Source organism: Fusarium phalaenopsidis, assembly GCF_050370095.1.
Source record: "Fusarium phalaenopsidis strain FUZ10S chromosome Unknown contig_32318, whole genome shotgun sequence".
In the NCBI taxonomy this organism is placed as follows: Eukaryota; Fungi; Ascomycota; class Sordariomycetes; order Hypocreales; family Nectriaceae; genus Fusarium; species Fusarium phalaenopsidis.
Genome location: NW_028145398.1, coordinates 86,193 through 98,382, shown reverse-complemented (window position 1 = coordinate 98,382; position 12,190 = coordinate 86,193). Strand labels below are relative to the sequence as shown.

General features: G+C 53.9%; 1 protein-coding gene across 1 annotated transcript; it reads left to right on the top strand.

Moving 5' to 3' along the window:
• Positions 1-7,947: 7,947 nt before the first annotated feature.
• Positions 7,948-10,383, top strand: LRP88_12436 (putative phosphatase regulatory subunit-domain-containing protein; the record flags this gene model as incomplete). Its single annotated transcript, XM_083248829.1, has 2 exons — positions 7,948-9,801; positions 9,964-10,383. The coding sequence occupies 2 exons, from the start codon at positions 7,948-7,950 to the stop codon at positions 10,381-10,383; spliced, it is 2,274 nt and encodes a 757-aa protein (XP_083095284.1).
• Positions 10,384-12,190: the final 1,807 nt, after the last annotated feature.

Here is a 12,190-nt window from a genome sequence, read left to right as displayed (position 1 = left end):
GGGCGAAAACCCCAGATCCGGGGTCCAAGCCCCTTCCCTTGGTGCTTGCTGCCGGTCTCCCTTCCGCCATGTATGAAGGGTCCATCCCGGTGGCCAAAACCTGACCGGCTACAAGCAACCTTACCCTCTTGGAAAAAGAAGGGGTCCTCCTGAGGGTGTGTCGAACAAGGACAGCAAAAGAGGCGAAGAATGTGAGTTGCAGAAAGGAGGCAAGACAGACAGACATGGCGGCGGCAGCACATCATCAATCAATGCACGGCGATCAATATCCACCACACAAACATGCTGTGGCTCATGGATCATTATCACAGCGGGGGCAAGTCAAGCGACGATCAGGGTAACAACATCCATCATCTCCTCAAAAGGACCCTTCAAATCCCGGAGATGGAGATAGCCAAGAAGTCTAGACGAAGCGAGGAACGAACGGGCAGACCCCGAGGGAGGGCGAAGGGGCAATCGCGGCTGCTGCGACTTCGGATAAGGCAAAATCATCATATGATGGAGCTTTTCTGTCACTTGTTATAACCTCAACTATACGCTGGGAACATCAGATCATGGACATTCGCGAGTCCTTCTCGTGGGGCTCTTTGCAGAAATTCAGGGTCCACCAGCCGCAACGACCGGGGCGCGGAACTGTATTCCCCATCAGAACATGTTTGCTCTGATCTGATAGTGAAGAGGGGCTGACGATGGTTTCATTTTCAGTTGCAGAGGATCTTTGAGAGAGGGATTGGCACAATTTTTGACTCTCTGCCATGCATAAGACGGGCTTTGATGGATGGAGTTCGGCGTCTAGATGCCTCGAGATGCAACGCAACACGGCCCCTTCAAAGGTCCCCTAGTGGCAAATTGCTGATGAGTCTAGAGGCCGAGCTTGAGTCAATCGGCAAGCCAACGGCACGTCAATTGCCTCAAGCAAGAGGTAATCTTGAAGAGACAACACCAACCAACGGATTGGTGATGGACAAAGCCTCTGTTGGCTGATTGCAGTAGTTTAAAGCCATCTTGCCATTCCAAGGCTGTTGTGGACAGATCTTGACTGGCAGTGACAGTGACAGAAGGCCAAGGCTAGCAAGTCGTCAAAACATACCCCCATGTCGTGCCATTCAAGGCCATTGTCTCGAGCCCGTGCTTGAACCTGACCTGCTTACAATACGAATGAGCTGCCCGTCTACTGTAACTTGATCAATCTCGGTCTGCAGGCTTGGGAGCTCCACCCTCACTCCCTGATCCTTGCTGATTTGACCCCTGCACCAACCAGGGATGGATGTTTTTCTGCGAAGCGAACGGCCAAAGCCTCACAGGGGGGCGCGGCGGACCCCCATGCAGGACTCGGGTGCAGCCAATGGCGACGGCGTGCGAGGCCGTTTTGGAAAAAGGGCATCGAGATGGCCGCATCTCGGATGGGCGATTTGCGTGCAGCAGCAGCAGGCGCTTGTGCGAAGAGCATGGCCTGCGTGGCGTGCGAAAGACCCGGGCTGATGAGACGCAGGAGATTCGCGGGGGAAGGCCAGGCGCTGTGCTCTGCGTGTGTGTGCGACTGTGCGTGCGTGGGAGGAGGCTCTGATAAGCATCCGTCTGTTTTTAGACATTTTTGGCTATCGGTAACCTGGGAGTGTAGGCAAGGCAGGGCAAGGTAAGGCAAACGGGAGGGGGGAATCTTTGTTATCAGCTTTGATGGAGGTTGTGTGAATGCCAGTGATAGAAGAACTAGCACCAGGTAGACCGACACCGGAGATGTCTACGGAGATGTTCATTGCCAGTCAATCAATCAGTTTAATTCTTGATGACGATGAATGATGAGCAAAGAATAGATGAAGCGATTGATCTGCTTTGTTAGTATAGTTATCGGCCGGCCTTTGTTATCGCCCCGAAGCTATCGGTGAAGCTATCGCAAAATGCCGCCGGAGCTAACGGCTCTCTCACAGCCACCGTCGCTTTGGGGCCCGCTTCGCATCTCTCCAAAATCTTCCATCTCCGTTCGCACCGTGTCGGCCGAGCCCTTGGGGTGGTGTCACGGAATGAGGAAGCTAGGCATCATACGACCAGGGGTTGGTTCACAGCTCTACCGGCATCCATCGACTGGTCTCGCCATTGTACGCAATAGAAACAGAGCATGTCTGTGGTGTCGCGATGTCGGCCAGGTCCGTCCTGCTTTGAGTAGGTAACAGTAATGCGAGCGAGCCGAGCATCACTTCTCACAAACGGTCCCGACCGTATGATACGGCGGGGACGGGATGCGTGTAAATCCCGTCTTGTTAGTCAATGCGACGGTATGTTGGGGAGCATCAATTATGGGTGCAGGATCTTGGGGTGATCGAGTTGGAGGGGAGGGGGCAAGCTGAAGATGCGTCAGGACAGAAAGAGGAATGAAGCAATCCTGGACAGCCGGTGAGAGTGGCGATGATGGATGGGTAGGAGTTTTGAAGGGCAACGTCTGTGCTTCTATTCTTGTTGGGAAATGGGTGTTGTTGGATGGCAAATCGATAGCTCTCTTCTTTCGGGGAACCTTGAAGTCCGCCATGCCATGCCATGGCCTCCGACTGTTGCAGCTGGGGTCGTATCATGGCAGGGGACCTTGTGGTTGGTTGGGGCAAGCAGGCTGCAGGGGCTCTGTCTGCCTGGAGGAGACTGGGACTCATGAAGAACCTTTTTGGATGGGGAAGCTCTGGATGTGATTGATTGATTGCTTGCGTGTGGGATTGCGCCAGATGCGCAGAATCCATGCAAGTCTGCAGTACCAAGCTCCAAGACCAAAAATTGCATGTGAAAGGCGTTGGCTCCCATGTATGGTGTACTTCTAGACAGTACAAACGTCTTGGCTGTGGTCTTGGCTCCTCGCTTGGCCATAACGCTCCACCAGCCAAATTATGTGCGTCTTCTGTTAGCACGGCACAAAAACCTCATGATTTAGTCTTTTATGGTGTCGCGAGGCGTCCCAGCTAACCACCTCGAAGCGATCTAGTGCCGTGCGAAGCGAAGAGCTGATAATGACTGACTCTGATGGGCCTGGAGAATTTAGCTGCCGTCGGTCGGCCGACGGGGGAATAGCTAAAAGAGCGAAAAAGGCGAAAAAAGACGAATCTGCCCCACAGGTTGAAGCTCACCAAGACGCGATTATTGGAGACGAGCTTTCCCCCCTTGTTGTTGGAGGTGAAAAATTTTGGTCCAAACGATTCAAAGAGAGAACTGGCCCGTGCGCTTACTTATCTCCTGGTCCCGGAGCAGAAACGGCAGATAACTGCAGCCCTGGCAGCACCAATTGAAGCTACATCCTTGCCCACAGCACTTTTATTTACTTTTTTCTTCTTTTTCGTACCACAATCAAGCTCATCTCATCCGTGGGGCTCTGACGCATCACGATCTAAGAAAACTCCACTTAAAGGGCAGGCGATAGAACGATCAAAGTCCATGACAAAGAAATGGCCAATGTTAGAGTCAGACGGGTATCCCCATATCGTGATGACAAGCAGCAATGACAAGCCCTGACTAAGCTGCCGTCGTGCTACAGGTCGGGGTCGGGGACCTTAGACATTTGATGGATGCAGAAGCGACACTCGTTTTCGTCTGGGGCAATGGCTTGCAGCGTTAGGCGGGAAAGACAACCGCCATCGTCTCTTCCTGTCTGCGTCTGGCATTGGATTGGACATCCCCCCGCGTCACATCAAAATCGTCCGGTTTGGCTCGCGGCGCTTCGACCTGAGCCGAATTCCTTCTCCTCTCCCCCCTGTGTAACTGTTTACCTCCTGTTGTGTTGTGGTCGCACAAGACCTGGGGGATCGGCGTGTCTCATTAGCCAATCCAATCCGTTGCCCGGCGAGGACGCCATTATACCAAGCCACCGTCTAGCTGACAAGGACCATGATTGCTGGTGAACTTGTGTTCAGACCTTCATCTTGTCAAGTGCCAGCCCGGACGAGAACTCGGTCCTAGACCCTTTGTGGCTTGGTGCAATCTGTGGCGGGAGGAGCTCAGGAGACTTGAGACGAGACCAGTCACCTCTATGAGCCCAGCATTGAGCTGAGAGACGGAGATGGGGGCGTCGTCTACAAGAAGGGGGCGTCAGATAACAAGCCACGAGCGTTGAGATCGCATGGGGGCTTGACGGGGGCTTGCCCATATTCCACGAGAGAGGCTCAGGTCAAACAAACAGACAGAACTGTCTCTTCCCCATCCTCTCTGCCTCCCCAGACCTGGACGCCTCTCAACGGTGGGCGCGCAGGCATCCTGAGACAGCACGGGGGAGAAACCCGGACATGGCCTCGGCGTGGTCATGGTATGGGACATGGATGATGCTGGGCAACAAGAAACCTGAAAGCCAATTGCAGAGGAGAATGTCTAGGGCTTGCTGCTTCTCGATCACCTCTTGTATACGTATACGAACACCACTTCTCTCGACTCTGTGTCAGTCAATTCATCCAATCTCTTGGTCACGGCCGAGAGTCGCGAGCGATTGCGTGGTGAGACAATGAAAGAATGAGCGCGTGGTTTCTGTGACGACCTACGTCATTGAAGACGACGATGGGTATCAGTTGACATGCATTGGGAGGGTTTCAGCGCGATTGTCTCCTTCTTTCCCTCACTTGTATGTGTCTCCCTCTCGTGAGCTGCCGTGGGATGGGATGTAAGGCGAGTAAGCGAAAATGTTTCTGAAGCAATGCATACTGCCCGTCTCTGTGCAGGAAGCAGTGCGTGAGCTTCCAATGGGCGGCTACCATGCGTCTCTTTGGAGGAGGGCTTCGGCTCGCCTGTAGCAGGCGGCGACTTGTTCACCAATCAAGCACAGTGCCACAGAACTGTGACCTGGGTACCACTGCGGGCGGTGCTTCTGGCTTGCAGTGATGCATGCACATTTTACAGCGGCCTTGCAGAGAGTGAAAGGATCCCGTCAGCAGCAGCAGCTAGTAGCAGATGGATCTGCCGGTACCATGCCAGTGGCCCATGGGTTGGGCAAGGGCAAGGGGGGGAGCCTCTGCCTTGGATGTTTTGGACTCTTTGATGACCGAAGAGACAGGGAGGGAGGTTTCCGTCCATCGGAAACTGAACTGAGGCTCGAGGTGGAAAACGCCATGGCTTTCTGCACCTGGCATGTCGGTGAAGGAAGCTTATGTACCATCCATCTTCAATTCCCTCTCTTAAAAAATGCCCTCAAAAGTAAAGATGAGGCCATCAAGATCTTGCCGACTTTCCTTCTTTTCGCCCCCCTGCCCTTCTTTCAACGGCGCGTCCGGAACCAGCGGGGCGGAGAGCGGAAAGACGGAGACGCACGAAGGCGATGATTTCCATCCGTGGGATGGGATGTGCCTGAGCTTTTCTCATCGGAGTCTCCCACTGTGCACTAACTAGGGTATCCACCTGGAGATGATTTTCCCACACATACCATTTTTTGCAACAATCCATCCCACGCCTTTAGCTCAACGCCCTTCTTTTTTCTTGTTGTTGTTGAAATGACACCCGTGGAGGTAATTTGATGAGAACTTTTCGCCTCTTGAGGCATCTCGTAGAGACGAGTAGATCATCGTACATCACAGCTCGGAAGAATAATACCGACTCCTCATTCTCCTTCTTCTTCTGTAATACCCTAAACGTTCCCAGATCATAACCTCACTCAATCTCACTCACCATGCACACACCTCTCACCGATTGCTTCCAGATGCACACACCCAACGTAAAAAAAAAAACGACAAACCACCCCCCACCCACACTCAGACATGGGTCTGTCTCTCTTCTTGTGCTCACCACCAAGAATGCACCTTGGCAGAGAAAAAAAGATGGGAAAAGCTCAGACCAGGGGCGCGCGCCACGACCGGGGTTTGGTTCTTGGGAGTAACGAGCGACCACCATTCGATGATCTGACTTGAGGGTTTCACTCCTTGGAAGAAGACGCCATTCTGCGTGTTGTGTCGGGTCGCCGTGGTCGCAGATTCATTCATTGCCCTTCTCAACCCATTCACCATGACGACTGAATATTCCATCTCTTCTTCTGCTCTAAACTTCTTCTTCTTTCTTCCAAACTTGAGAAACTCTCCTTCTTGTAGACTGCCACAGTAGTTCATCGTCATTCTTTTTTTTCTTCTCCTTTGTACCGGTAATTGCGGCGCCATCTTTTGGTCTTCTATCTTGCTATCGCCAAAACCCGACCCTTCCATCATCATAACACCACCACTCCATCGCTAATTGTGCACTAAAAAATCACCGACTGTTGCTTTGCTCTGCTCTTCCGGCGCATCCTCAACCCCTGGTCGCATTGGATCTCCGCCTTTCCTGTCGCCATCCATCCATCCATTGGGTCCCATCGCATCGCATCGCATCGTCGTCCCCATCAATTCTTTTGGAGATTCGTCGATACGATACTGATTGTCCGCTCATATCATTCTTTTCTCCTTTGTTCTCGCCTCCTCTGACGTTTTCTCGACTCCAACCATCCCACACTCTCCGCACACATACGGTAACCATCAGCATTTTGGGCATCATACTTCAACGTGCTTGCAGATTAAAATCATCATCCATTGCCGGGTTCTGAAAATCATCAACTCTGGGCGTTTGTCAATCGTTCCCAGTCGTCTGCAACCAGCTGGTTTTGGCGTTTTGCCGCCGCCCCATCTTCTCAACTCATCAACCATAAGAAAAAGCCTCCTCCAATCTTGTCCCCAACTGTAAAGCCTCCCACCTCAACCGGACACTGTCGCCGCCGTCGATAAAGAGTGGAAGAGAGGAAAAAAAAAACCCAAACCTAACCAGAACGTCCAAGCGTCTCACGGCGCCGCACTACAGCGGTATGATCCCACCCCTACCTTGAACGCAAACCCACCAAGCCAAACCAAACCAAACCAAACCAAAGCCCTCTCTCTCCCACCCCATCCCTGTCCCCATCCCATCCGCCGCCGCTCGCACTCAATCCTGCCCATCCCATCCCATCCCATCACACATCCCTGCCCTCCACTACCACCCATCCTGGACGCCGCCAGACGGCCCATGCCTACGCGGCTCTCAACCTTGTCGTGCTAGTCCATGCCGCTCAGGCCGGCCCCGGCGCCTCAGTCCTGGTCTCTGCGCGCGGCGAGTAGAGCACACACAGGCACTCAAAACCACCTGCTCCCCGCAGGCCATCTTGATCTCGTTCAGCACCTCCACCAGCTTTCTTGCTGTCCATGAGTTTATGACTGACTGACTGATTAACGTCCAGTATCAGCAGCCTTTTTTCGGTTTTCTTCTATTCTGGTTCTTGTTTTTTATTGTTGTTTCTTGACCTGCATCTCCATCCTATCTCATCCGCATCGCCTCGCTCGTATCACTCCTAATCTCGACGACGCCTTTGTTCTCCCCCGAGTCGAGTCCAACAATAACCATCCCTCCGGACCACTTCCTCCTGTCTGGAACCTGCGGTGCAACCTGATTGTGATACCTGACAACCTCAATTCCTCCTGTCTGGGGTTTTTACGACTACGCGGCTGCTGCGCTTCACGGTCTGCTCTGTTGCTGGAATATTGCCAGAGCACCTACCGTGTCGCCAGTTTGCTTCAGTTCCTCTTACACGCGGTTCATGTAAGTAGGCACGCACAAAAACACCAACGCACCACTCGTACTCCATCAATCGCCTCGACATTCCCGATGACTATTATTCCTCTTCGATGATCTCGCTCTTTTTGTCCCAAATCATGCTTCGCCACCCAATTATTCATCCTTAAGCATGCTGCTGACCAGTGCCTTCTTAATCCTTAGACCCATCTCGATAACCTCCTTCCTCCTCCTTCCCGCATGCGCTGAGGCCGCCCACCAACACCACAAGGCTTCCATTCCTCGTTGCCTCACCATCCCGATCAATTCGCCTCAGCCCTCGCATATTATTCACCTCCACGTGGTATAGCTCCTGGCAACAGCTTCCACGGAATCCTTCCTCTCCCCCCTTTTCTCTCCTCCTCCCTAACTCACATACCCGCATTGGGAATGCCTTACACGCCGCCCTCAAATCGATCTCCCGCCTCGTCAGCCTCCTCGTCGCCCGTTGCGAGCAGGCGTTCCTCATTACAGACAGGGACCCGACCAAACCTCCCCAGATCCGCCTCATACCTCCACAAGCACCGACGAACACCCTCAGCTTCTGCCGTCAGCGATGGATCAACGGGCACGCTGACACCCCAGGGCACATCGGAGGATCTCAAGAGCATGGGCTCGGCCGTGCCATCAAACGTCCGCCAGTCTCCTCCCCCGCTGACGGACGACCGAGCCATGCCCATGGGTGCCATCATCTCGCCTCCCGACTCTGCCTCCTCCGGTAGCGATGACGAGGAGCAGGAACCCCAGATCCGCGGCCGAAAGCTCGACAAGGCGCTTCGAGATGCCGTTAGCCAGATCCCTATGCAACGATCAGCATCCCCCCAGCGATCGCAACCCACACAAGAAAACGGCGATAGCCAGCCTCGTCGGAAAGACAGTGTTCACCTGAGCTTCAGCACAAGCGCCCTGGGTGACCTTGCCAAGGCGGGACGCAAGATTGGACATGTTCGCTCCGTCACTGAGCCTCACATTTCTCTGACCAAGTCTGCCGATAACTCATTGTCAGTATCGGAGGAAGAGACCGATGAGGATCTGCAAAAGAAGCCACAGATGGTGCGAAAGAAGTCGGGCGAACTCGTTCGACCTGCACTTCGTCCCCCCTCTCGACGACGCCCCTCCAGCATGCCTGGCACACCCGTCTTCTCCAAGGCTGTCCACTTTGACTCACACCTCGAGCATGTACGCCACTTTCTGCAGGTGGACCGCCCTCTTGCTGTGAGCGCTGGCTCTTCGCCCATCGACAGCTACGAGAGCGATACCGAGTATCCCTTCCCTGGCAATGGCCAGCAAAAAGTACGGTCGCCCCCCTACGAGTGGGAGATTCTCACATCCAACTTTCCCCACGACAGCGCCACTCGCAGGTCGTTGCCCGTGCGGCTCGAAAAGGTGTGGCTGTCCAACGACCAAAAGACGCTACTGGGCTCGGTGGCTGTCGCCAATCTCGCGTTCCAGAAGTCGGTTACCTGCCGCTTCACTCTTGACTACTGGAAGACCACCTCGGAGGTTGCCGCTGACTACAGCCACGAGATCCGCCCTCGGGAAACCCCGTTGGGCCACGACCGGTTTACCTTTTCTATCAAGCTGGCTGACACGGCTAACCTCGAGTCCAAGACTCTGTTCCTCTGCGTCCGCTATGCCGTCAACGGACTCGACTACTGGGACAACAACGACTCGAGCAACTTCCAGATTGACTTCCGCAAGAAGCATCTTCCCCAGAACGGGAAGAACAACTTCCAGGGCGCCTCTTCCCGCCCGGCTAATGGCCTTCCCCGGAGCAACCGACGCAACGGAGCCTCGACGGTCCCTCGCCCCAAGTCGATGCCTGCTGGCTTCGGCGAGTTTGGTGAGGATGCTAAGCTCAGCTATGACCAGCCCATCCACGAATATCTCGGTGAGTCGGGCAACGGCACCTCGGGTCTCCGCCTCAAGTCCAAGTCGGCGGGCAACCTCGCCAGCGATAACATGGCCAAGGGCTTTGGCTCGCCCAGCGGCCTTGCCTTTTCTAACCGCTACGACTTTGGCGCTTCTCTCAGCGCTGCTGTCCAGGCGGCTAAGGATTCCGGCTCCAAGGATAAGGACGGGCTCTACATGAAGGCCAACGTCCGGAGTGCTAAGCCCACCCTCCCCGTATCGACGACTCAGCCCTCGACACAGGTTCAGAGCCAGACGGCCCACGGGGCGACCTCGCCCAACTCGACCTTGTCCAGCTCCTCATACGAAGAGCTGGTCAACAAGTACTGCTTTGTACGTGCCCCCGAAGTGCGCCCTGCTTCACCCGCCTCTGGCCCTCGTCCTCCCCTCCTCGGTCGCCAAGATGGTTTCACCCTTCACCTGGATGTACGGGATGGCACGATAGGCCGGAAGCACAATTGAAGAGTTGGTTACTGACAGTCATTGATGTTGCAGTTTGGTTCAAAGCAGTCGAGCCCTAACATGAGGGACGGTACGCTCAGCGGTGCTCGCTTTGATGGTTCTTCTGGAGGCGCTGCTGCTGCCCCTGCTCCTCGCCGGAGCAACGTCACGGCTCTCGGAAGTCCCAACGGCAGCACCCATCACGCCGGCCCCGCCGCTCATCATAGTCTTCCGCTGGGACATGGTGTCTACCACCCTTCTTCGGCCCCGTCGACACCCAAGGATGCCTTTCAGGCAAGCAGCGCATCTCCAACACCGAGGACATCCGCCTCGGCTAGGTCCGCCTCGCCTGCCTTTATGACATTTGACGGTACGCCGTCGACCGATGTTTCCTACCACGTCCAGCAACAGATGATAATGGACCGGTTCCCCTGGACGGGTGACTCTCACGCTGCCACAGCAATCCGAGGATAGTATCGCGATGTCGATTGTGAATCGAGCTTCATCCTCTGAGACGAGTCAACCTGCAACACACTTACCACCAAGAGCAGCTCCAAGACTGTAGTGCTATCTTGGTATTCTATCAATGACTGTGGACCACCTCTTCAACATGGCCACACCGGGCGACAGCCCGGGATATCTATCAATCCTCCTGTCTGTTTGATTCGAGACAGCACACTACACACATACTGTGTCAAGCCTCGGAAGGATTACTGGGGTATGTTTTTACGGCTTACGGCCAGCAATGTTTGGCGTTTACGGTTTCGGACTTGTCAGCGAGCAAGCAAGCAGCCTGGCATGGCGTGCCGGGCATCCGCATTTGGAGTTTTGGGAGCTGTTTCTGTTGTTTGCTATCGAATGCGTGTTGTTGCCTTTTCCTTGTCGCCTCTGATTTACTCTCGTTGTTTTTTTAATCCTCGAACTTTCTGGTCATGTTGGTTGGCCCTCGGTCTGGTTGGCTGCTCTGCTCACCGTTGAACGGTCAGAGACATCCATACTTTAATGTGGTTTTGAGTGAGCAGCAAACGGAAGGGTCACTGCGATGGAACACGTCGAGGAAGAGGCTTATACGGAGTCGGGCGATGCAATGTCATGCCTGCTTAACCCGCGTCAAGATGAGATGTCTCCTGGAGCGTTGACTTGACTGCGAAGACTGTACACGGCGCAGGGAAAGGAGGGATACGGGAAGGGAACCGGGACAAAAGTTTGCTTCCCTTGAGGAATGCAAGGGATTTTGGGGAGTAGGCCAGACGGATTGATATACACTATACAAGAATGCGATGCATGCAAAGCTGAAGAGACTATTTTGCACCTCATTTTCCTCTTTGATGATTGCCAATGTGAATGTTGTGATGGTGTTGCGCGTCCTTTAAGTGCCAAGGTCTCGGCCGACGCCGAGTCTCGAACCGGGCTGTGCTAGGGAGCTATGGCCTGACTCCTGACTCGCTAAAGGCCCCGGAACTGGTGGGCTGGGTTTGAGCTCTGATTGGCTGGTTCGCCGGACTTCATGATCGTGATGGTTCCCTTGGTGGACTTGGTGCTGTTGATCTTGATCCTGCATACCGAGCGTGCCGAGTGCCCGTTCAGGTCAATGATGGAGATTTGGCTTGAGCTTCTCAGCAACATCTAACTGGAATGTGAATTTAACACAATCGCGTCATTACGTCCTGCTGTGCGTTCATCTTTACCATCTCACGCCGGCAACGGACAATTGATGCACTCCGTACCGAGCGTCCTCCCATCCTTCTTGGCCAATGCAGATCCCATTAATTGATTCGCTTAGCAGGCATCTGTATAGTCCCCAACCAACTTCATCTGGGGTTTCACGACCAAGAAGCTCATTGGCCGTGTCGCCAAAGAATGACGAGTCCAGCATCAAACTCTTGGGAGCTTAGAAAAGGAGAATTCTATGAATGGAGTCAACATGTCAACGAATTCATCGGCCAAGCCACGACGGGATGGATACTGTATACGCGTTCCATTGGAGGTTTTAGGTTGATCTAGGAAGGGAGACGGGATATAAACAAGCGATGCTTCCTACAGAATGAAGTCAAATCACCAGTCCTTCATTAGTATCAAATTCTATTCATTTGTTTTCAATCTGTCATGGCGCTTCTCTCGATCCTTGTTTTCTCTTTGGGGGCTCTAGCGGCTGCCCTGCAATTCGTCCCTCCGCCTCAGGGTCTTCAGGTGTTGCAGTCGAAGCTTTTTGAGGGAGCAGAAATCTCTTACAAAAAGGTAGACTCACTATTGAAGCGAGATTCGGAAGACAGGACCATGT